Here is a 23,240-nt window from a genome sequence, read left to right as displayed (position 1 = left end):
ATGCAAAGATCCATTTGGCCCAAAGATTTCCTAAGCAGTTCTAAACTGGTTCCAAGGTTACAAAAGAGTTTCTAACACATCCTAGCCCAAAACAACATCACCCTGCAGCAAGAATACTTCTAATGGAAAGGAAACGCTCAAACCAAGATTAAAACCTAAACTTTTAGATTTCTAACAACTAAGCTTATGTAAAAATACAAGGCTATCATAACAACCTACGAAAATAACTGGAGAGAGATGGTTACCTCCACACAGCAAGAATCCTTAAGAAGTTCCTCCTCCTTATTCAAGAACATTAAAGGAATCCCTCAAAATCTCACAACAACACTCAACTAGGGTATCTTTAGGGCTTAGAGGACAGAATGAGTTGGTAAAGGGCGTGCAAGGGGGCATTTATAGGGTAGGAAAAGTTGTGAGCTCTACAGGAGCAGGCCTGCAGTGTAGCAAGTGTTCGGTACTATTGTGCCAAACGTTCGTGTACTATTTACCCAATGGTTTTAAGGTTACAATCGTACACTCGGGCATTTTCCAGTGGTTAACAAAAATTCAACGAATGTTCGGACTGTTCCCCACACAAGCGTTCAGTGAAAAACCCAAAAATTTCAAAATATCTCTCCAACTAACCCTAGTGACCCAAGAGTTCAATTAATCTTCTAACCAAGCTATTTTAGCTTAGTTAATTGTTTGGGTCAGTATAGTGAGTCTGTAGACCCACGGGAGTCTAGTCGTGACCCAACGTGGGTCACGACCTGACCCCGGCTGGGTTTGGCCAAACCAGGGTGGGTCTGTTGACCTACGCTGGGTCGCGGCCGTGACCCAGAGCATTTAGCTTTGTCAACCATAAAAGATGATTTGAGAATAGTTTACGATGCAAGTAGGCTTTAATTGTGAAAGGGAAAAGCCTAGGATAGAGTTAGGACTATTGGATGGTATGCCTTGATTGTTAAGGTGTAGGCTAAGTAATAGCCTATGTTTGGTTGACGTTGCAAAGGCGTGTCAGGACTTCACAATATATGTAGCAGTGAGCAGGGGCAGAACCACCCCAGCCCCCCAAGCCATAGGGTGGTTCCCAAATTTTTTTTTTAAATTCTCCCCCCCCCCCCCCCCCCCCAAACTAAACGTTCTAGTTCCGACACTGACAATGAGTAAAGTTGTGAGAGTAGTTCCAACATTTCTCTTTCCCTATAATAAAAGAAAATTAATATACACTAAAGAGTAATGCTATATATATATCACCTCCCCTAGCTATCTCGCTCTCATCCTCCAAAGCTTGTGTAGCGTAGTCTCCCATGGTATTTGGTATTTAATGTATGGAGATTGACTTTTTGGTTGGAAGACCACTCCACATAAGCTTTGGACGATAAGAAGAGAATGTGAGGTGATTAATAGAATTACTCTTCAACAAAAATGAAAGTTGGTTCAAATGCTTATATATATATATATATATATATATATGTTTGTTTCCAACACAGCTTTTATATGTTCGGTTTAATCCTCATGTTAAACTCATGTCTTGTACCTAATTTAAGAGATTTTTTTTTTTTTTTTTTGAGCAACTCGTGTCTTATATATAAAGCAGTGATTAGCTTGATGTTCGTTTTTTTGAATTTGAATCTTACCGACCGCTAGAATCTTTTGACCGTTAGTACTTTGTCCCTAGTCATTGTTTATGCTGCCTTTTGACGTCAATACCATAACGGTCATCTCGTCCTTCAGTGGGATATACACTAGTACTGAGAGTTAGAGAATTCATGAAACTTTTTGGTCTGAGTTTGTGTCAGAGAAAAACACAAGCATGGAGGACACTCGCAAGCCTCCTCTCTCTGTCGACGCTGATGAGATTGAATCAGCATCTCGCCGGTATTGTTTCAGAGGTAATTGGGGCAACCGGAAAAGGAGATCAACCCGACTTCCGAAGCCGGTGAAAACCAAGGCGTCGGGATCCCAGAAGAACCCGAAAAGGAAGAGGGAGTCAAATGATAATTCCAACAACACAAAAGAACGGAAACATGATAATCATGTGGCTCCAATTCAAATGATGTTGGTTTTCTTGAATTTTGAATCTTTATTACTAGCCGTTTCGATTTTAGTACTCCAATCTTCAACACTCGGGTTTATTCTCCCTAAATGCTATTTTGGCCCCCCTTTTCTACGGAATACTTGACTCTTCTCTAATTAATCCCATATTACGCATGAATCCCACATGTGAAAAGATTCAACAACTTAAGCTTTCTTCTGTGGCTGCATCAAGCTGTTTGAGCGTAAGCTCAGTCTTTTATTTTGTTTTTGGGCCCAATTTACCAAAAAAGGTAAGATCATCATTTCTATATACATTGGCTGCTGTTGCTGAGATAATTTGGGGTATCAAAATTACTTTAACATAGAATCTTAAGTTTTTTATTTTTCTTGGTGCCTTTGAAAACAAATAAATAAGCTGAATTGAGGAGAACATTATTTATTTTCTTCTTTACTCTTTTTGTTTTCTCAGTGAAAGGAAATCTGTAACTATTAAGAAGGGAGCTAATCTGACTACTGCAGAGGTATGACTACTTTAGTCCCTTTAACCATAATTGGTAATTTTTTTGTTTCTCGTTTGTGGCAAAGCCTAGATAATTTGGATGGTGCCAAAGCTTTATGGGTATTGAGTTTTAAATTTATCTTCATTACTCCTATGAATTGAAGGGTGGTTTGAATAATATGGAGAAGAGCAAATGCAAAGTTGTTAGTACTGGTAAGCTTAACTAGACTAACTTTGTCATCAGAACTTGGGTTATGCTCTGAGATCGGCCTTTTAACAGTTTTAGAGTGGCCTTTTTCAGTTGGTAAAATTGTGGGAAGAAAAGCATTGGATGATGTCAGCAATGTCCAGGGCAAATCTTCAAGGAAAGTAGTGCATGATGGTCCCAAGCTAATGTGAGTGTCTTTTCATTTTGACAACATTACCTTCTTTACTTTTCCTTGCAGTAGAAAGGACTCTGGAAAAACATTACTGTTTTTTTTTTTTTTTTTTTGTGTGTGTACATCAGTGCATGGTGGGTAATTATGATGCAAATTCCTTTCACTTAGCATAAATTTTGATGGATAAATGATAATAGAATTACCAAAAAGTTCACAACACAAGGCCTATAATAGGCTACCCTACATTGATGAAACCGAAAGCTAGTTGTACAAAATATAATAAATACCAAAAATAACAGCAAAAGTCATCTTACCAAAAAAGAAAATTCCTCTAAACCTTCCTTCCTTCTTTCTTTCTCTCCTTTTTTTTTTTTTTTTTTTTTTTTTTTTTTTGGCATGTACTCTATTGCCACTTGTTCTTCCTCAAGTTAATGTCTGGATAAAGAGTGTCTTCCTAAATCCTAATAATGATACTAGATAATGAAATAAAGAACTGCAAAAGATATACTCAGTTGACACCTCATAGGGATAGGTAGAATGGAGAAATCTCACTCTTCTTCGAGAATAAGGACACCTTCGTTTTTTCTTTCTTACACTCCCCAGCAAGCTAGAGTACATATATCATATAAGCTCAGTTTGGAACATAAATTCTAAGTTATTATGACATAAAGACTTGGTAAACAAGTCACTAAATATACTTAATTAGTCATTTCATAAAACATAAGATTAAAGGTAGAAGACCAATTTTTAAAGAAAATGATGTAATCATACTTGTTAGAATATACGAAAAATATAATATATTTTCCGTACATTATTCACTTGTAGTATGAGAGTCATTGTTCTATACTCTCATTTTGCACTAGATCGTGATATAGGGCATTTTCTGTAATGTTTTAACTGTGTTTACATTTTACTTAAGTAACCAAGACAACATAGCCTATATTAGCTCTTAGAGAGTATAAATAACAAGTTGCCAGCCTTTTTGTAATCAATTTTTAACAATTGTAGAAGGAGAGCTTTTTATTAGGAGGACTCGGTATAAAACTCCTTTTTATAGTCTTCAATAAAAAATTGACACATTAGATAAAAAAACCAATACAATGGAGATGAAAATTACGTATCTTTAGTTCAAGTCAATCACATAAACTTTGTCATTAATTTTAACCCAACGCCCACTACTCACCACCAAAGCATTACCCACCTCTGAGCCCTTAATATCGAAGTCTCTAAAACCAACCAAGACACTAGATTTGGTGGTTTTATCTATGTGTGCTTTCTATTTTTCAATACCAATAACAGAGCCTAGATTCGCATCTCTATTTTCCAGGTCAGTAGATCTCTATTTTCTTCTTGAATCCGAAAGCTTAAAGCATCATTTTGGTATCAGAGCTTCATGCTTGCATCATTCTGGTATCAGAGCATCAGGCTTTGGTTAACCTTCCGGGCGTGTTGAAAATCTGCCCTCGAATCTCTGTTTTCCTTTCTTGAAACAAAGCATTACCAGCCTTTTGTAATTAGTTTTTGACAATTGTAAAAAAATAAATAAAAAAATAAATAAAAATCAAATACCAATAACAGAACCTAGATTCGGCTCTCTTTTATCTTCCAGATAAGTAGTTCTTCTTTAAACCCTCTCTCTCTCTTTTTTCTTCTTGAATACGAAAGCTTAAAGCGTCATTTTGCTATCAGAGCATCAGGCTTCGTAATACCTCACTGGCGTGTTGAGAATCTTTCCCCAGATCTCTATTTTCCTTTCTTGAAACAGAGCATTACTTTCTTGAATCAGATATTTGATTTCTTGAAGCTTTTTGATGTTATGGCCCAAAGAGTAAGAGCACAAAGAGTAATAGTGTTATGGCCCAAAGAGTAATAGTGTTGTTTTTGATAAACAACACTATTTATCATCATTCATCAACATAGACTCAGAGCTTCCAAATGAATATTACTACAACATTAACAATTACCATCTATCCATGCAAACCTGACTAGTGAGCCCTTCACTCGACATCTTCATCCCAACGAAACACTCATCCTAACAGTTCATCAAACCTGCTAACTTACAAAACACTTAAGAGTTTCACTGTGAAAAGTAATTACGTAAGTCCACAACTTTGTAAGTAAATTGTTATGAAATTAGTTATGCAATGAGCCTTATAAATAACATCTCGTATTTCTCAACTCTGATAACTAGAAATGTCATGGATTTTTACAAAATAATTTGGGTTGCCTCCATCATTATACCAGTATAAAAATTGGTTTATTTTTAAAGTAGAGTAGGCATAATCTTATATATATATATATATATATATATATTTAATAATTATAGTTTTCCTTTGTATGGTCTATCCAAGCCCTTAACCCCTTCTTGGTAAGATTGTTACTGCCCCAAGGGACTTGTAATATAATATTGGTGCCTCAGATATTGTCACGTATTGTCATCGTTAATGGTCCGACTGGATAAAAACCCTAAGTGATCCACACCACTAATGATACTGTAATTATGATCCTATCTTTACATGTACGTCAGTCACCTATAAAACCATTGGATTTAAGGCCAAATGTAAAAGTACATCTCTATTGATCATATGGTCAAGCCCATATATTTGCTCATCATTCGTACATGACGATTCATACCATATGTTTAATTATTATAACCGTATAATAAGCAAATATGTGTTTAAGCATAAACATTTAATACAATTATTAGGCTCGTGACATATTTTGTATTGAAATGGCAATAATAGTATGCTCAATTCATTAACATATTGAATTTTAGAAAGAACATTTCTATAAGCATTTACGTACCTCGGACAATTCCCCTCATTCTCAAACATCTTAACCTCTACATCATTGCAATCATACTCTAGAATTAGACACATTCCATACTGGAACCTTAATATTGCACGTAAAATCCTAATCATGTAATTAAAACCCTAATCATGCATATTACTACCTTCATCGAACGTTCGACTAACAAGGATCGATCATTCAACCTTGAGGATGGAATGTTCGATGACTGCCAGGAACTACAATCTAACAAGGACCTCCTACTACTCCCTAATCACGAGCTTACTCCTAGTGGTCTTAGAAGCTCTAATAAACACCATACATCAAGCATAAACATTTAAGTCCAGCATGGCCTAGTGTTTTGACCCAAAAAGGAAACCCATGCAAGAATCGAACTTTTCCTTTATAAAAATGCCAACTTTTATTACATGTGAGATGGAAACAACCACTCATGTTTAAGTACGAAAATCATCATAAAAAATTGGGTTTTAAGAATTAGATATGCTTTTTTATCATAATATAGAAGCTTCTCCAAACAATAGAAGATCAAAACCTTCAAGTTAGCCCCTTTCTCTCTTCTCCCTCTCTCACTAAGTCTTGGTATGTGAGATGGGACAAAATGGGACCTAGGATAAATAGGAAACAAGGGCGTACAGTAAGTCTTAACTCTTTTAAAATTTTCCAAGTAAATCATAGCGACTTATTAAATTTACTCTTATCTTAGGAAAATCAAATGTTCAAGTGGAAACTTCGTTCATTCGAGAGAAAAAGTTGAACATTCGGGGTGGAAACCTTGATAGTGAGAGGAAACTTCGAATGTTCGAAAGCACATTTTACTTTAAAAGCATATATTTTGTTAAAATATTTTTAGCATTTAATTTAGAGGATTTATAAACACATTATTGAAAGGCTTTCCTATGTGTATAAAACTAAGGTTCTCATTTTGTAAAATTGTCATTACCGTTTAAATAAATATATTTATTCATGTATTTATTTTTGGGATATAACAAAGACAAAAAGCTGTCTTGATAGGGTTGGTACAGTGTCTACAACCTCCACATGATATAGTAGCATATCCGGTTCCTTTATCCATTAGACTCACTTCTTTTTCATTTGATTCCATACCTTTTCAAGAATTAAGGCTTTGTTTGTTTCGGCGTCAAATAATTTTCTGAAAAATGTTTTCTATATTTTTGGGTGTTTGGTGCGACGAAAAATATTAGTCAACTGAAAATATTTTCGGTTTAACCGAAAGTGCTTCTTTAATTTTCGGAAATAGCTTCAATTTTTTAAAACCGTAAACCATTTTTTGAATTTGAACATCTCATTTTCAAATTGATAGACCCAACTAGGACGTCTCTAGGACCTCGCCAGGACCCAAACCTGGACATTTTCGAGACCCAATTGGAATCTAACGGGGACCCTGTCGGGACATAGACGCATTGGGATCCGACTGGGACATAGCGAGGACACCGCCGAGATTTAGTCAGGACGTAATTATGATATTGCTGGGACTCGATTGAGACTCGCCAGACCTGGTCGAGACCCCGGCGGGATTCGACCAAATCTCACCAAGACCTTGTCGAAACTCAGATGGGACCTATCAAGACCCATGGCTAGATGAAGAAGACATTGAAAATTTACTTTTTTGATTCAACAAGGAGAAGAAACGAACGAGAAAACATAGTGAACCAAGTAGACAAGAAAAGACTGAGCGCTTAGCCAAAAATTGCCTTTAGAGATTCGGTTTATTTGAGGTGATTGTTCAGAGCATAGTAGATTTAGATATGGAGCATTAACAAGTGGCTCCTCAGAAAATGGCGAAAAATTTTCATGTTTTGGCAGAGTAGCAATTATTGGAAAATGACTCACAAACTTCTCTTCACAAATTTTCATGTTGTGACATCCATTGGCACAAAACTTTTGTTCAAAAGAGGGTGATAATACTTAAACCCTTTTTCGGTATTTAACTAGGAGTGTGTCACTAGTAACATCCCTAGACTCATTTTACAGGTAAATAAAGAGTACTTACTAGTACGTACACTTCAAAAATCAGGTAACTATGCAGCAGAAAGGTATAGCTTTTTTTCTTTTTTTACAACCATAAAAGAAGCAAAATCTGATTGCAAAACAGCTACTAAACCATAATGTTCAGCTAAGGATAACCTAAAGTACTATATATCAAGTCAAAGATAAAACATAACCATATATCCCAAAGGATAGACAAAGTCATAAACTCTTAATACAAACATAACTCATGGTGCATGCATGCTCTCGCAAATAGGTTGTACCCTCCACACTACCAAACAAGAATTAGGATAGATCATCAATATTCGCACGTCCGCCGAAATTTTACAAGTGGAAACATATAAATGTAAGTCCACGACCTAATGAGTAGTAAACCCATGAACCCCCATTTAATGCAAGTCATAAGTAAAACTTCACATGCAACAGTGCATAATCTTTGAAAATAAGGCAGAAAATCATGTTGATGTATTACTTAAGTATAAATGTATGTAAGAAGTCACAACTGTGTTTGGTATGGCCTATTCATGTCATTAAACCCTTTATGGTACGTAGGGTTTGCACATTAATATTGAAAATGACCTCGGTTACATTTTCAATGGCCAGAATGCACATTTTCAATGGCCGAAACACTAAAAGGTTATGGTATAGAAATCACCTTTCTTTGAAGCTAAAGGCTTTGGAATCTCCAAAAATCTCACCTTTCTCCTTCTTTCTACTTGTCTCTTCCTAAGGTTTTGGGATGCAAAAGGTCGCATATGGGGCGTCTAGGGTTTATCCTAAGCCCTTAAATAAGCCCTTTTCCATGCATTTGTGCTAAATTGGTTCCATCTCATTTGCATTGTCTTTGGATTGTCCGGAAGTTTTGCTGACGTGGACGGTTCGAACGATGACCGAATATCTTTCATATTTTTCCATTACCAACTGTTTAGACGGTTTTCGATCACATGGCATTACTCCTAAATGTTTAAAATCTCATTAAGCTGTCTTTAATCTAACTCTATTATAAACACTTAAGTACTAATTAGGGTGTCCTTAATCCTAATTTAGTGCGAGATATTACATCTCTCGATCTCCTTATAAAAATTGTCCTCAAAATTTGATGCTAAAGTTAAAAATAGCGATAATAAGAGGTTTAACGGATTTACCACTATCGGGCGTTGTCCTACACACGCCTCCATCTACGCTTATCCTTATTGAGGATTTGTTGATTGGTGTTCTGCATCTTCCTCTTCTTCAAACAATTGAGGGTACTTGTTGAGCACTTGTTCCAATTATCACGAGGCTTCCTCGACTCCATGGTTACATCATAAGACCTTCGATCACCATTGGAGTATCTTGGTGCTACCGAGATATCCCTTTATTCAGTTTGTCATTATCAAGTACAGATAGCCGATTGTTATTATGTCTCAGAACATTGTCCATCATGATATGAAAGTTGGGGGCTTCTCCATACTTCTTTTTTTCCTAAAGCTCCACCAACATCGGGTCATTTCTTGTGCTTCTTTGATTCTATCCTCCGTTAGTGGCTAGATCACTAGAGTTGCGATGAAATCTGACTCTTCATTAGGAATCACATCCATGTTGAGCCTTCCAAACTCCAAGATGAGCTGCGACTAGGTAGGCATGCATGGCTGTTGTCGCCTCTTCTTGCGACTTTCTACTTAGAGAATCTATGACTACGTTGGCTTTAATATATAGGATGGTACTAGATATTGTAGTCATAGTCTTTTATGAGTTCTTGAAAAAAAATTTCGTATGCCTTGGTCCAATCATACCAAGCATTCTTCTTAATTTGTTAGTGCGGTCAAGGGACCGAAGAGCTCGGAAAAGCCTTCCATGAGTCTCTGACAATAACTAGCTAACCCTAGCTAGGAAGCTCAGAATGTCCTGGACGTTGGTTGGCCGCTCCCAACTAACCACAACCTCGATCTTGCTCAGATTTTGTACGTCCTTCGACACCACGTGTTCGAGGAATGACACACTCTCGAGCCAAAATTCACATTTCTTGACTTGTTCTCTTGCAGTATCTCTAATATTGTCCTCATATGGAACACGTACGTGTTCTTGATGACTGCAGGTCGAGTAGATCATTATGTCATCAATGAATACCACTACGCACAAGTCCAACTACTCTCGAAACACCCTGTTCATCAAATCCATGAAGATTGATGGATCATTGGCCAATCTGAATGGCATGGTTAGAAATTCATACTGGCCGGCCATACCAGGTTCTGATTGTCTTCTAGCTCTTCCTAGAATGTCCTGGACGTTGGTTGGCCGCTCAGAATGTCCTGGACGTTGGTTGGCCGCTCCCAACGTCCTTCGACACCACGTGTTCGAGGAATGACACATTCACGAGCCAAAATTCACATTTCTTGACTTGTTCTCTTGCAGTATCTCTAATGTTGTCCTCATATGGAAAACGTACGTGTTCTTGATGACTGCAGGTCGAGTAGATCATTATGTCATCAATGAATACCACTACGCACAAGTCCAACTACTCTCGAAACACCCTGTTCATCAAATCCATGAAGATTGATGGATCATTGGCCAATCTGAATGGCATGGTTAGAAATTCATAATGGCCATACCAGGTTCTGATTGTCTTCTTTTGAATGTCTTCACTTCACACCATCAACTGTTACTACCCTGATCAGACGTCTATCTTTAAAAAGACACTAGCTCCTCCCTTCAATTGATTGAACAAGTCGTTGATCCTTGGTAGGGGTACTTGTTCTTCACCATCACTGTGTTCATCTGCACAATACCATCTTTCTTCTTTACAAATAGCACAATCATACTACCCGCATGTCTTCAATATTCAGCTCTACATTAGGCTTTGAGACAACATATGCCAACGGGTCCTCTTCGATAAACCTCGGCCAACAGGAAAAGTCTCATACCACTGACATGCTCCTTCGCTTATAAGGGGGATATATCTCCTTCCGGTCAACCAACAAAACTTAGAAAGAACCTAAGAATTTTATTCTTTAATCCTATGTTTTAAAAATTTTATAACCTATAGCTCTAGCATTATTCCCTAGACTCTATTCCTATAGCTAGCATAATCTAACTCTCATGGTCAATTGCTCTAATACCGCCCTGTAATTCCCCAGCTTAATTAAAATACAAGCCATAAGTGGAAAATACTAGATTTTCCACGTAACACTACTACATATTGAAACTCATGCACGCAACGGAAAATACCAATTATAAATTTTTTATTTTATTTTTTTCTTTTAGTAAGCACAAACTCACCTCAAACATAATGTACGTACTAGAGCATGCAAATTGAACTTTATACTTGATAAACACAACTTATAAACTACTATTACAACCTTAAAACTATTGTCATTATACACAACAAAACTGCCACATGTGGCAAACCAAAATACTAAACCTGAGTATAGCAAGTCAACCATTCCAAAGTAGAGACCTCCTGTCAGCCTTAAGAACATAAGTAAGAGTCCTCATTGGCCTCCTCCTCAGCAACACCTATAAAATTGCCACAATTTTACAATTGTGAATGTGTGACCATTTATGTAAATGTTTGAACCCCCCTTTTATCCTTTGAAAAGCCCTCTAACTAGTTCTTACTAATTAAACAACTATTACATATGCAGGGTTTTCACAAAATAGTTTATTATCAAAGTGTCATAGTTGTTATCTAAACCACATAGAATAAAGAAGTTTGTACATAAAAACATTAATATTTTCCTTTGCATTTTATTTATTATATAATTAACTCTACGTACATCCCATAATATGGAGCAGTGAAACAATTCATATCATGATAATGAAAAACATCAGTTCAAAACGTAAACAGTACATACCATATCATATGCTTTATTTCACATAATATATATACTAACATGTTCATTCATCATCTTTTCACACGTTCATGTTTTTCCCTTTCACATAAGATAAGCATACACTCACCACTCATCCGCTAGCTTTTTGTTAGGCGCATTCCCCCATTTAAACGCTCGGTTGCTAATGTTTTATACCTCTACTAGCTTTAAGGTGCTAAACGTATAAATCCCACTTAATCGCTGGGTTGTTAGGCTTCTTATTTCCCTCTCCCTAACATCAAGGTATGAAGTGCATATGTAGCCGTACTTAATCGACGGGTTCTCATATTACATGCATACATGTTCACATACTTGATCACATATATAATCATACTTTTCGCAAATCTCGTTTTCCTTCCGAACCTCAATATTTTCCATAAACATTAGCTCTATTGATACTAATGTTTTTGAAACTCTCATCTCATGTAATGAATCTTGTAAAAATTAAATTTGTAGACATCTCCTACATGATATCTTCTTTTATATATCAGGAGGACTACAAGGAAATATCTCTTATGAGATAGATATGTAAATCTTCAGTATATTATCTAGTCTATGTGATATGAATAAATATGAATGTGACGGTGATGTAATTTTTTATTATCCCTCCCTGCTTGAAGGAAGTCTTCGCCGGAGCTAAAAAGAGTGAACCAGGCAGCTACAAGTATCCCAAAGGTTGTCATAATCATATGCATCCTTCTAATTCTTTTTTTGTCATAGAGCTTCATTGCAGAGTTTTCTTTGCCTACTTTTTCTAATGAGTTGTTTCTTTCTCCAATTCTAGGTTCGAATGGTTGCAGGAACTTCTCTTTGTGTACCAATACCTCTATATGCTTTAACTTGGTATAACTTGGACCCTAATTTGAAGTTTTTGTGATAGTTTACCCCCTCTATCCAAATAGTCATTAAGTTGGATGGAAAGATATGTGAGATGACTAAATTACCCTTTACAAACAATGCTCATTTTATATTTATATAGTTATAAAAATACTCCATCTTTAGTTATAAAGGTAAAATAATCGAAACAGAGGGTATTTGAGAATATTTTTTTATTCGAGAATAGACTATCTTGTTCGCATAAATGGACAATATAATCTTCTGCTGTATTTTTTGGTCCAACTTAACGGTTTATTTGGACGGAGGGGCAAACTAATAACGAAACCTCAAAATCGGGCTTGGGTTGCACTGACTTAAAGGTTATGTGAATCATAAAAATGTAATTTACTTGTTTTTTTCTTTACTTTTTGGTATTTGATCTGTCTTGGTTGTAGGAAAATGCTGGAATTTCTGACAAGGGCAAAGAAAGGAGTGGATATTTAGCAAGCAATGGTGATCGTTCTAGTTCTTTACAATGTTCACAAAGAGATATACTATACTGATCAAGATGTGTTTTTGACTTTATTTACTTATTTTTACTTTAGTGCTACAGTTGTCAAGAACCTGTAGAAATATGCAGCATACTATGCATCATATATTTATACTCTATAAAATCAATCATAATGCAAGCCATATTCATTTACAAATTCTGCTCAACTATAGCCGCATTGACTATGTTTCTCTTTCTTTGATGATTTCATTGCTGGGTTCGGTTGGTAAAGCTGGTAAGGAAGTAGCACCCCAGGTAAACAATGGTAGGAACCATCTTTGGAAGAATCAAGTGAGTGATGGCTTCATCATAAAGTAAGTTATGAGATATATATATATATATATATATATATATAAGCATCATTTTTTTCTCAGCCTGTTTAATAAAACTCTTGCCAGTCCTGCTAGTTTTTCAATTCAACTCCTCTTCTGCATAAATGATAGGGCAGTATGCTTTCTTTCTTTTCACAGTTCCATTATGTAAGGCTTACACATGGCATGGGAGTGTCTTTTATATACTAAACACGTCAACTGAAGAATATAAATCTGACTGTGATTATATACTTGACAGTATTCAAGCAGAAAAATGTGATTCTAGCTTAAACTTGGATTAATGAGGTTTCTACCAATCATCCTCTTAGTTAGATCTATTCTGTATAGCTTTAATTTATGCATTGAACATTTTTTAATCTGTATTTTACTTCGCTTATGAACATATATATGTTTGTCATCAAATTTGTTATCTCTAGTATGTGCCACATAAGACTTTAAACAGTTTTGAGTCTTTCCAAACTCTCAGAGAACAGGAGATGTCAAACTGTTTCGTGGTTTTGATTCTATTTATTTTTCCTTTTTTACTCTCAAAAAGAGGGGCAGAGAATCTTGATAGCAACTTTAAGTAGTCTCATTTTACTACTGTCCTTGAAATTGCTTGCAAGTTTATTTGATATTACTTGGTTGAATTATAAATTTAACTTTTTCTTTCCATTGTTTCCAGGGATGGTTAACTGAATAAAGCTGGGATTTTTATTTATTAATTTTGAATTTGCTTGTATGATTCCAGGGATCAAACTAACATAGAGGCTCATGCATTGCCAAGAAAATCTATCAGGGTTTGTAACATGTTTATGTAGCTTATGTGCTTTCTTTTAATGTTAAGGATACTCCATGTTGCTTTGATGGTTCTGTTTTTTTTTTAGCTTGCATCAACTGTATCATTACTCGGGTTTCTTTCAAAATATTTCCTTTTTGTTACTTTTGTTAGAGTTAATATACGAATATTTGAAGATTAATATGCAATTTCCTAATAGGATTGAGAGTAATATGTAAGCCTTCTAGAAGAAGGAAGGTGTCCAAGTGAGCTATTTCCTAAACTTGTATAGAATATTCCTGTAATTTGGCAGTCTCATTACTGTCTGATAGCATATAGATTTGGTCCGTGTGTGTGATAGCTTTACATTCTTTTTCCCCATAAGGACTTCCACTTTGTTCATCCCCATTTTGAATAAGTTTAGTTGGTATCAGGTTACAGGTGAAGTCAAGTTTTGTTCCTTACAGCCAACAGTTAGTCCATTAACACTAGATGTGTCAATATATTTGAACCAGCTTTAGCAATTAGTACCCCTTTTAATGTCATTAATGATACAGCCAATTGTGAATACTACACTCCAGAATACCCAGGCTCAAAGGACTTCAAAATCCAAGAATATCTCAGATCTTAACAAACAGAAATCTGTTGCTGCAATCTCATCCAAGAACAAGGAGGATGCTGTGGCATCTTCTCTTCCTGAGAATATTGCAATTGTGGTTCCACATGAAGCTGCTCAAGGACAGCTGTCATTTGATGCTGATGGCAATCCAAGGACTGTATCAGATATCATTTCTGGGAGAAATTTGGATGGGAGGAGATCTTATACATCTTCCTTGATGGTAAAATCAAGGGTTGAGGCATGCTATATTCTAGTGATGTGTTTACCCTTTTCTTGTGAATTTTAATTACAATCTGTAATATCTTGCAGTCACTAGAGAAATGCGGTGAAGTAGTGAAGCTGGAAACGCTACCATGTATTGATGATAATCGTAATCAACTAGAAGTTACTGAATATGTTGATGAGATCTATCAGTACTATTGGGATAAGGAGGTGATGATGTTTAATATTATCCACTCTATGACCTTACTTTTTTACCATTTGGTTGTTTTTGTTTCTCTAGTCAGGATTGACACTCTTTTTTACTTTGTATTTATCTAGTGTGCATTTACCCAAGTATTGAGAAAGTAGAGAGGAAGGAAATTAAAGAATTTGGATCCCAATAAACACAAGGATCTGAAAAAGCTCCCTCCCACAATGAGGGTGGATGTTTGCAGCATATATCTTTTTCTTTTTTTTTCCATTTTTTCTATAAGTTTGTCTGCATAATATAGTCCCAGTTTTAGTATTTTATTTTCTGTTTCTGAATTTATTTATTTTTTTCCTTTTTTTAAAGAAAAGACACACAGCAGGATAAGATACTAGCTTACTCAACATTCTGAAATTTTTAAAACTAATGATGTAGATTACAAATAGTACCTAGTAGAAAGTGACAAGATGTGAAAATAAGAACAAATAACATTCTCAGAAATAATAATTAGCCATACTTTAGGATTTGAGCAATCTTAGGTTATTTGTTTTCTAATCAAGAGAAGATTTGCAGCTTTCATATAATTGGTTGCCTTTAGTTGGAGTAACATGTTTGAGTTTCTTGGCATTAGTCACTTTTAGTTAATGATCATCAAGGTGTATCTTCTGTCAAGATTGAGACATAGGCCCTTAAATACTTAGCTCTAGGTTATTATCTGAATTTTGCATTCTAGAATTACTCTTTAAATCAATTTGGCTTGATGTTATTGCCTATGCAAAATTCACTTTTGATTGCAGGCACAGAATCTGTCTTTGACAAATTACTTGTCGCTTCAGACAAACATTACAGCTCATATGAGAGGTAGATTGATCAACTTTTTGATGGAGGTACATATCTTTTCTTCCTATGCATCCCGATAACATCACTTTTTTTCTTGCTTTCTCTATTGGCTTTTCCCATATTGGTTATAATTTATAATGCAATCTGAGTAATCAGTTGTTCCCACAATGAGAGTGGATGTTTGCAGCATATATCTTTTTTTTCAGTTTTTTGATAGGTATTATGTCTGCATAATAGTCCCAGTTTTAGTATTTTATTATCTGTTTCTGATTTTTTTTTTTTCTTCTTTTTAAAAAAAGACACACCGCAGGATAAGAGACTAGCTAGCTTACTCAACATTCTGAAATTTTTAAAACTAACGATCTAGATGACAAATAGTACCTAGTAGAAAGTGATAAAATGTGAAAATAAGAACAAATAGGTGATAAGATGTGAAAATAAGAACAAATAACATTCTCAGAAATAATAATTAGCCATACTTTAGGATTTGAGCAATCTTTGGTTATTTGTTTTCTAATCAAGAGAAGATTTGCAGCTTTCATATAATTGGTTGCCTTTAGTTGGAGTAACATGTGTGAGTTTCTTGGCATTAGTCACTTTTAGTTAATGATCATCAAGGTGTATCTTCTGTCTAGATTGAGACATAGGCTCTTAGCTCTAGGTTATTATCTGAATTTGGCATTCTAAAAATTGTTCTCTAAACCAATTTGGCTTGATGTTATTTCCTGTGCAATCACTTTGATTGCAGGCACAGAATCTGTCTTTGGCAAATTACAAGTGGCTTCAGGCAAACGTTGCAGCTCATATGAGAGGTGGATTGATCAACTTTTTAATGAAGGTACATGTCTTTTCTTCCGATGCATCCAATAACATCATTTTTTTTTTCTTGCTTTCTCTATTGACTTTTCCCATTTTGGTTATAATTTATAATTCAATCTGATTAATCAGTTGTTTAGAAAAGCATTTTGATAAAACATTTCTGATATTGGTTATCAATGCATTCTGACTGCCGTGCTCATTTTATTTGCTGAATTGTTCGTCACTTTTCTACAGGCACACTCCAAATTTAGGTTAATGGAAGAAACTCTGTATCTCATGGTGACATTGTTAGACAGATATCTCTCACAAGCTATGATAAAAAATAATGAACTGTGGTTGGTTGGTCTTACAATACTCTGGTTGGCATCAAAATATGAGGAGCGCTTAGGGCATCATCTTAGGGTAAAAATACCAATATGTTCAACTAACATGCTTTCTTATCGAATTTGTTCAGAATGACGAGGTTTTGCCAAAATACATGCTTATGTGATTTTTGTGCTCCAATAACACAGGTTGAGCATTTAATTAGTCACTCATCTGGGTTTTACACAAGAGACCAAATACTTGCAATGGTATGCTTGTCTTCACTCTTAAGCATTGTTTTAGGGCTTCTTTTTCCTCTTTTTATTTAGATTGCTTGCACCTACCACAGGCAGGATGGGTGGGTTGGAAACTCACAAACACATGCGTGTGATACATGGTAACTGTGTGAAGATCAAAATGTGTAGTTTTAGGTTTGCTTGTTTCTGGTGGCAAAAAGGTTTAAGGGGAAAATTGCTGAAGTATCCAGTCTAAAGGCTTAAACTAAAAGGTGGAGAGCACAGCTGTACATAACACACCAAAAGTATCCATTGTGGGACTTGCCAAGACATCCTCTCCCTCCCCACCAAACCCCATATGCAAAAGGCTAGGCACTTGGCCGATAAACAAGTAAATAAAACTCATTAAGGGCCTGTTTGTGATTGCATTAGAGAGCTTAAAAAGTTCTTTTAGTACCTAAAAAGCCATGCCAAACAAAAAGCTAACCTGTTTGGTAAAAATTTCAAAAGTACTATTTTTACTTTTTTACTCTAAAAATAATCAAAACACACTTTTGGCAAAAGTTTAAAAATAAAGTTTTTGTCAAAAAACGTTTTTTTGACCTAAAAGCTCTATTTATCAAACGTAATCTCATACAGATTCTAAATGTCCACACCTAATGTGGCACTCTCCAACATGAATTTTGCTTTTGTATTTCTGAGATCTGTTAAGTTGTTTGCCTTCTTTTTGGAAACCTGCAAAAGAGACAAATTTGTGACAACTGTGTGGCTAACTAAACTAGGGCTTGTGTGGAATACGATGAAAATGAACCTGCTTTTTGCCTTCTTTTTTTAGATGATCGAATGAGCAACTTTATATATCAACAAACAGACTAATACATCTGCACTCTAGCAAACAACTAGAGTAACACAACTATACAAAGAAGCATAGGCACTCTGCAGAAAAAAGAAGCCAACAGGGCCAACTCAACTACAGAAACTACAAACCACTAAATTCCTACAGCTTAAACTGCAACAAAACAACAACAAACTTATACCAACACAGCATCAGCATCAACTCCCCAGCAATAGCAGAATTCCACATTTCCAGCCGTTTTGCAAAACTTCCATTTGCCAGCAACTCGGGCTCGCATCTCCCAATAAATATGCTGCAGAATTTTCTCCTCAGAAAGAGGATGGCCTCCATGCCTAATTTCATTGCAATTTCTCCACAAATTATAGATGGTAGCACCAACTACTAAGCATCATAAGCTTGCTAGCATGGTTTTCTTCTGCCCATGCTCAATACCAAAAGAACCAACATCTTGCTAACTCACGAGAGGGTTAGTCACATTACACTTCTTCATGACTTGTAACCAAACTCGCCTGAAAGAAGATATGGTCTTTGTCTTTTATACCATTTCTACAAAAGCTGCATTGAACATCAATATACTTTGTTACCCCATTCCAACAATTTTGCACCAGTAGAAAGAGCATTCTTCATAACTAACCAAGAGATAAAAGCATGCTTTGGGGATATTTAGAGGAAACCATATTAGCTTCCACCAATTGACTATATAACGCTTCTTACGGATCTCCTGCCAAGAAGAAGCACTAGAAAAACAACCAGATTTGTCTATGCTCCATTTCAGAATATCCTCTTTGCCTCCAATGTTAACCAAGCACAACTTGCTCTGAATATCAACCATTTGATCTGATCTAGCTGGAAACCAGCTCCAGTTATCATTGCTAATAACAAAACAAAGCTTTGCTTCAGGATTACTTCTAGCTTCATGAATAATCCGATATCCATATCCATAAAAAAAAACCACCATATGGATGCCAAGAATCATACCATAAATGGATTTGCTGCCCATTTCCTAATTCAAAATGCAGGAATCTGTTTGCTACATCTCTAAGTTTGAGACATCTTCTCAAACTCCAAGAGCAACCTGGGGGAATTGGCACCTGATAAAAGCTTCTTCCCCTCAAAAAAAATCTCATTCACTCAGGCAACCCATAAAGATCCAGACTTAACAAACAAATTCTAAATATGACGACACATAGCAGCACAATTCCAATCTTTTAATGCCTAAACCTCCCTATTTTGGAAAGCAAAACATTTTCCAAGCCACTTAAGCCTTAGCTACACTCCCATCCTTACCATTCGACAAGAATCTATTGAATTTTTGTTCAATAGCATGAATAATTCTCTTAGGAAGAATAAACAAAGAAGTCCAGTAGATCTGAATACTATTCAAAACTGGGGACACAAGGTGCAACCTACCAGCAAAGCTAAGATTTTTATTAAATCATGAGTCACTTCAAGCTGTGATCTTTTCCAACAAAGCTGAGCAATTAGCAGTAGACCTAGTAGTACTTAAAGGTACACCAAGGTAGCATACAGGGAGCTTTCCTTCTCTAATATTTAGGCAATCTACTGAGTAGTAGTAAACCTGTTTTTTGCCTTTTGATCCTGCTGGAATATCTCTGTTTAAAAACTTGCATAAAAGGATCTGAGCCTACTGGTTACTATCTTTAATTTCTTATTTTTGTATACAAATCTTAGGCATAGATGATTTTTTAAAAATTGACTACCATTTACGGTTGCCCTTGCTTGATGCTGATGACACATTGGCTTTGCTCTCCAGGAGTGGCATGTTCTTAAGCAATTGAATTTTCATCTTAATGTGGCTACTCCTTATGTGTTTATGTTACTGTTTCTCAAGGCTTCTCAGTCAGACACAAAGGTATCTAGTAGCTTTCAATAGCCCCCTCTACTAATTGTTAGTTGGTAATTTAATCCTTATAAGATATGATTGTAATCCAAATTTGCTGATCTTTTCTTTTTCCTTGTGGAAATCGCTCCCAGCTTGAACACCTGGCATTCTACCTCATTGAACTCTGCTTAGTTGAATATGAAGCTTTGAAGTTTAAGCCCTCATTGCTCTGTGCATCAGCTATCTATGTTGCAAGGTGTACCCTGCATCTTACTCCAGTTTGGACCCCTCTGCTTCGCAAACACACACACTGTGAAGAATCACAGTTGAGGTACTTTTCAAGATTCAATTCCTTTTTCACTTTTAACTTCCCTGAGAATATCACAGTTGAGGTACTTTTCAAGATTCAATTCCTTTTTCACTTTTAACTTCCCTGAGAATCTAGTTTATGTTTATTTGGTCAATGCAGAGATTGTGCAGAGATGATCTTAAGATTCCATAAAACTGCTGGAACAGGACACTTGAGATTGACATACCAAAAGTACATGATGCCTGTTCTTAGTGGCATTGCAGCAGTAACAGCTTTAGATAGGCTTCCTCTTTGATTTGACACGTGTGGATAACCTCTCTCTGTAATTAGATCATCAAAACTAATGATACTCTGCATGAGATTTTCACTTCTATTTGGATCTTTTGTACAATATTCTGAAAGTTGAGTTGACCACGCCAGTCATCAGCCGACTAGAGGTATGATAATAGAACAAATGTCTAACTAGGATGGATTGGTATCTAGTGCCACTGTTAAAGTATAATCGTGAGTAATATTTCCTAAGGTTATGTATATAAATAAATACAGACTTTTAATGATATATGATTGTGTGCACTTTTGATGCCTTGTCGTGTGTTAGGAAACATACCGATATGATTGGCCTGTTAAATAAGGATTGTACTACAAAATAGGGGATATGAAACTACTTTAATTAAGGAATGATTTTGAAACAAGAGAAATGTTTAAGTATGAACTTTCAACATGGTTAAAATGTTTACAAAATTATGTTTAGATGTGACGAAATTGTCTTAAAAAGAAGAGTTCTATGAAAATGATATATATATACACACACACAGTTTCTTATTGTCTTTTTCCACCCCCCTCCCTCCTTGGTATCACCCCCCTCCCTCCTTGGTATCAGAGCCGTAAGAGTTGCCATCTGTTTGCTGCCTTGATTATACATCTTCTCTCTTTCTCCCCCCCCGAGTGCATAGTCTTTCTCCCCTCCTTTTTGTTCATTACCTGTTATCCTTTCTCTGTGTCGAGATCCTAGTCACTTTGATTGTAGCACAACACCCCGTCAGTACAGTTTCAAGTTGACACCCCGTCACCTCAGTTTGCGAACCTGTAAGTCCCGTTTGAAGCCCAGGAGAGGCGAGTTAGGGCATTAAGTAGGTGCTGAGGGCTAGGCCAAGGGTCTGCGCAACCTGTATGTTAGGCCAAGGGTCTGCGTGTGCTAGTCATACACATAGTGAGGACACACTTAGGAAGTTTACCAGTGAGTGAGTACCTAGGATGAGATCCTTTAAGACTTCACCCAGTGAGTGATTATGAGTTTAGTTTGTATGTCATAATGTTCAGGTCTAATTCTTCTGTTAGCTCTAATTCCAGTTTGCCACAGGACGTGGTTAACTATGAAAACATTTTGGTTGATGATAATGCTGATTTTAGTAAGTGGAACATCCCCAAGCTGGACGCTAGGGATATCTACAATACTACTTGGTTTCAATCTTCTTTTAAGATTCAATATTCTGTCAAAACTGTTGAACAGACCTTTCCGGTCTCGGGTAATAATCAGACTATTACCTTGTTCAGCAAGCGTTTTGTTAACAATGCTCTTGCAAAGAAATTCAGATTTTTGCATGTTGGTTCTGTCCAAGTTGCAGTCAAAGCTTTGACTCGACTCGGTATTAATGCATCTGTTTTGCTTTGTTTGCGTGATGCTCGTTTTCTTGATTTCAAAACAAGCATTATTAGTTTGATTCAGTCATCTTTGTTTGGTGGCCCTGTCCACTTTGATGTTTTCCCAAACATGACTTTGAGTTTAACCGATGTTCATATTCTGAAAGCTTTGACGCTGAATATTCTTACATCAGGTTATAACATGGAAGTTGGTAGCCATCCTATAGCTATCATCTATCGTGTTTATTACAAGTTGATGAAAACAAATCTTGATCCACGTGCTGTGATTAAGAATACTGGCGAATCGACTCTGTTGATTCAGAGCTCTACTCAGAATGCTCATATTAAAACTCCAAAGATGATTCGGTGGTCGGAGATTGAACTCCCCAACGAGTGGCTTTTGGAGAATGTTGCAAAACCTTCTCGAGTAGTTAACGATGCCTCTAATCTTGATTACATCCAACAATACATGGATGGATCTGTTAAAATCAATTTTGCTGATTTGGGATTTTCAAACAGAATTGAACGTCCCCTGTTGATTAACGAACGAAGGAATTCTTTTGCTGGTTCAACGACCTCAGAAGGACTCCGTCGTAGAGATAAAGATGTCGACGAATCCCTTAACGATTCTCCTCATCTTCATCCCACTGTTAATCCTGGTTTGAAACTCAAAGGAATTTCCACTGATTCCCAAGTTTCATCTGCTTTTTATTCCACGAAAAATCATCCACTGACGGATGACGATCGCGGTTCTCTTTCTCCCTCTGCTTCTGATTTTGTTGCTCCAGTTACATCTGATTTTCCCCATCAGTGTAATGTTATCACTGCTCATATCAAAGACTTTTTCTCTGTTATTGATTGGAAAGCTTTGAACAAAGATTTTTCTTCAAAAGAAAATCGTGAGTTGAGACATGCTTACCGTGCTAAGTATTCCCAAAAGGAACGAGATAGTATCAAGGTCCAATGGGCCGAAGCTATGATCGAATCCCAGACTCACATTTTGTTTTTTGATTTTCTCCAAAAACGTTTTCCGGACGAAAATGTTTTGAACGTTGTCAAACAGAAGTTTGTTAAAGAGGATAAATCTGTCGTCAGATCTTCCCATCCTCCCACTACAAACACCCTTCTGGATGTCAACAACATGGTTGTCAAGTGTTCCCCTTTCAAAACTCATGATAAGGACCCTATCACGAACGATAGGAGAATCATCGAGCAAAACAATTTTGTATCCGAATCTCTCCCTGATTTGTCAAGACTTTCATATCAAAAGACTTCCCAAGCAGACCTTGAGAAGATTGACAAATTTCTTGATGAGTTTTCAGAAAATATTGCTAAGAAAGGCATT

The 23,240-nt window shown here is 36.2% G+C and overlaps 1 protein-coding gene across 2 annotated transcripts; it reads left to right on the top strand.

The window, feature by feature from the left end:
• Positions 1-1,741: 1,741 nt before the first annotated feature.
• LOC132173768 (putative cyclin-B3-1) lies at positions 1,742-20,790 on the top strand. Of its 2 annotated transcripts, none has more exons than XM_059585366.2 (17): positions 1,742-2,040; positions 2,489-2,540; positions 2,683-2,731; positions 2,820-2,913; positions 12,185-12,239; positions 12,836-12,893; positions 13,163-13,244; positions 13,993-14,041; positions 14,601-14,858; positions 14,948-15,070; positions 15,845-15,934; positions 16,636-16,725; positions 16,941-17,108; positions 17,219-17,278; positions 19,876-19,974; positions 20,097-20,275; positions 20,414-20,790. In XM_059585366.2, exons 1-17 carry the CDS (start codon positions 1,796-1,798, stop codon positions 20,547-20,549), a joined length of 1,887 nt encoding a protein of 628 aa, XP_059441349.2. In that variant the 5' UTR covers positions 1,742-1,795; the 3' UTR covers positions 20,550-20,790. The 2 variants fall into 2 exon arrangements, with proteins under 2 accessions (XP_059441349.2, XP_059441348.2); XM_059585365.2 differs by having other exon boundaries at positions 14,577-14,858.
• The last annotated feature ends 2,450 nt before the right edge of the window (positions 20,791-23,240 follow it).

This window comes from Corylus avellana, chromosome 3 (assembly GCF_965113065.1).
Source record: "Corylus avellana chromosome 3, dhCorAvel1.hap1.2, whole genome shotgun sequence".
Classification (NCBI taxonomy): Eukaryota; Viridiplantae; Streptophyta; class Magnoliopsida; order Fagales; family Betulaceae; genus Corylus; species Corylus avellana.
This window is presented reverse-complemented; position numbering and strand designations above follow the sequence as displayed.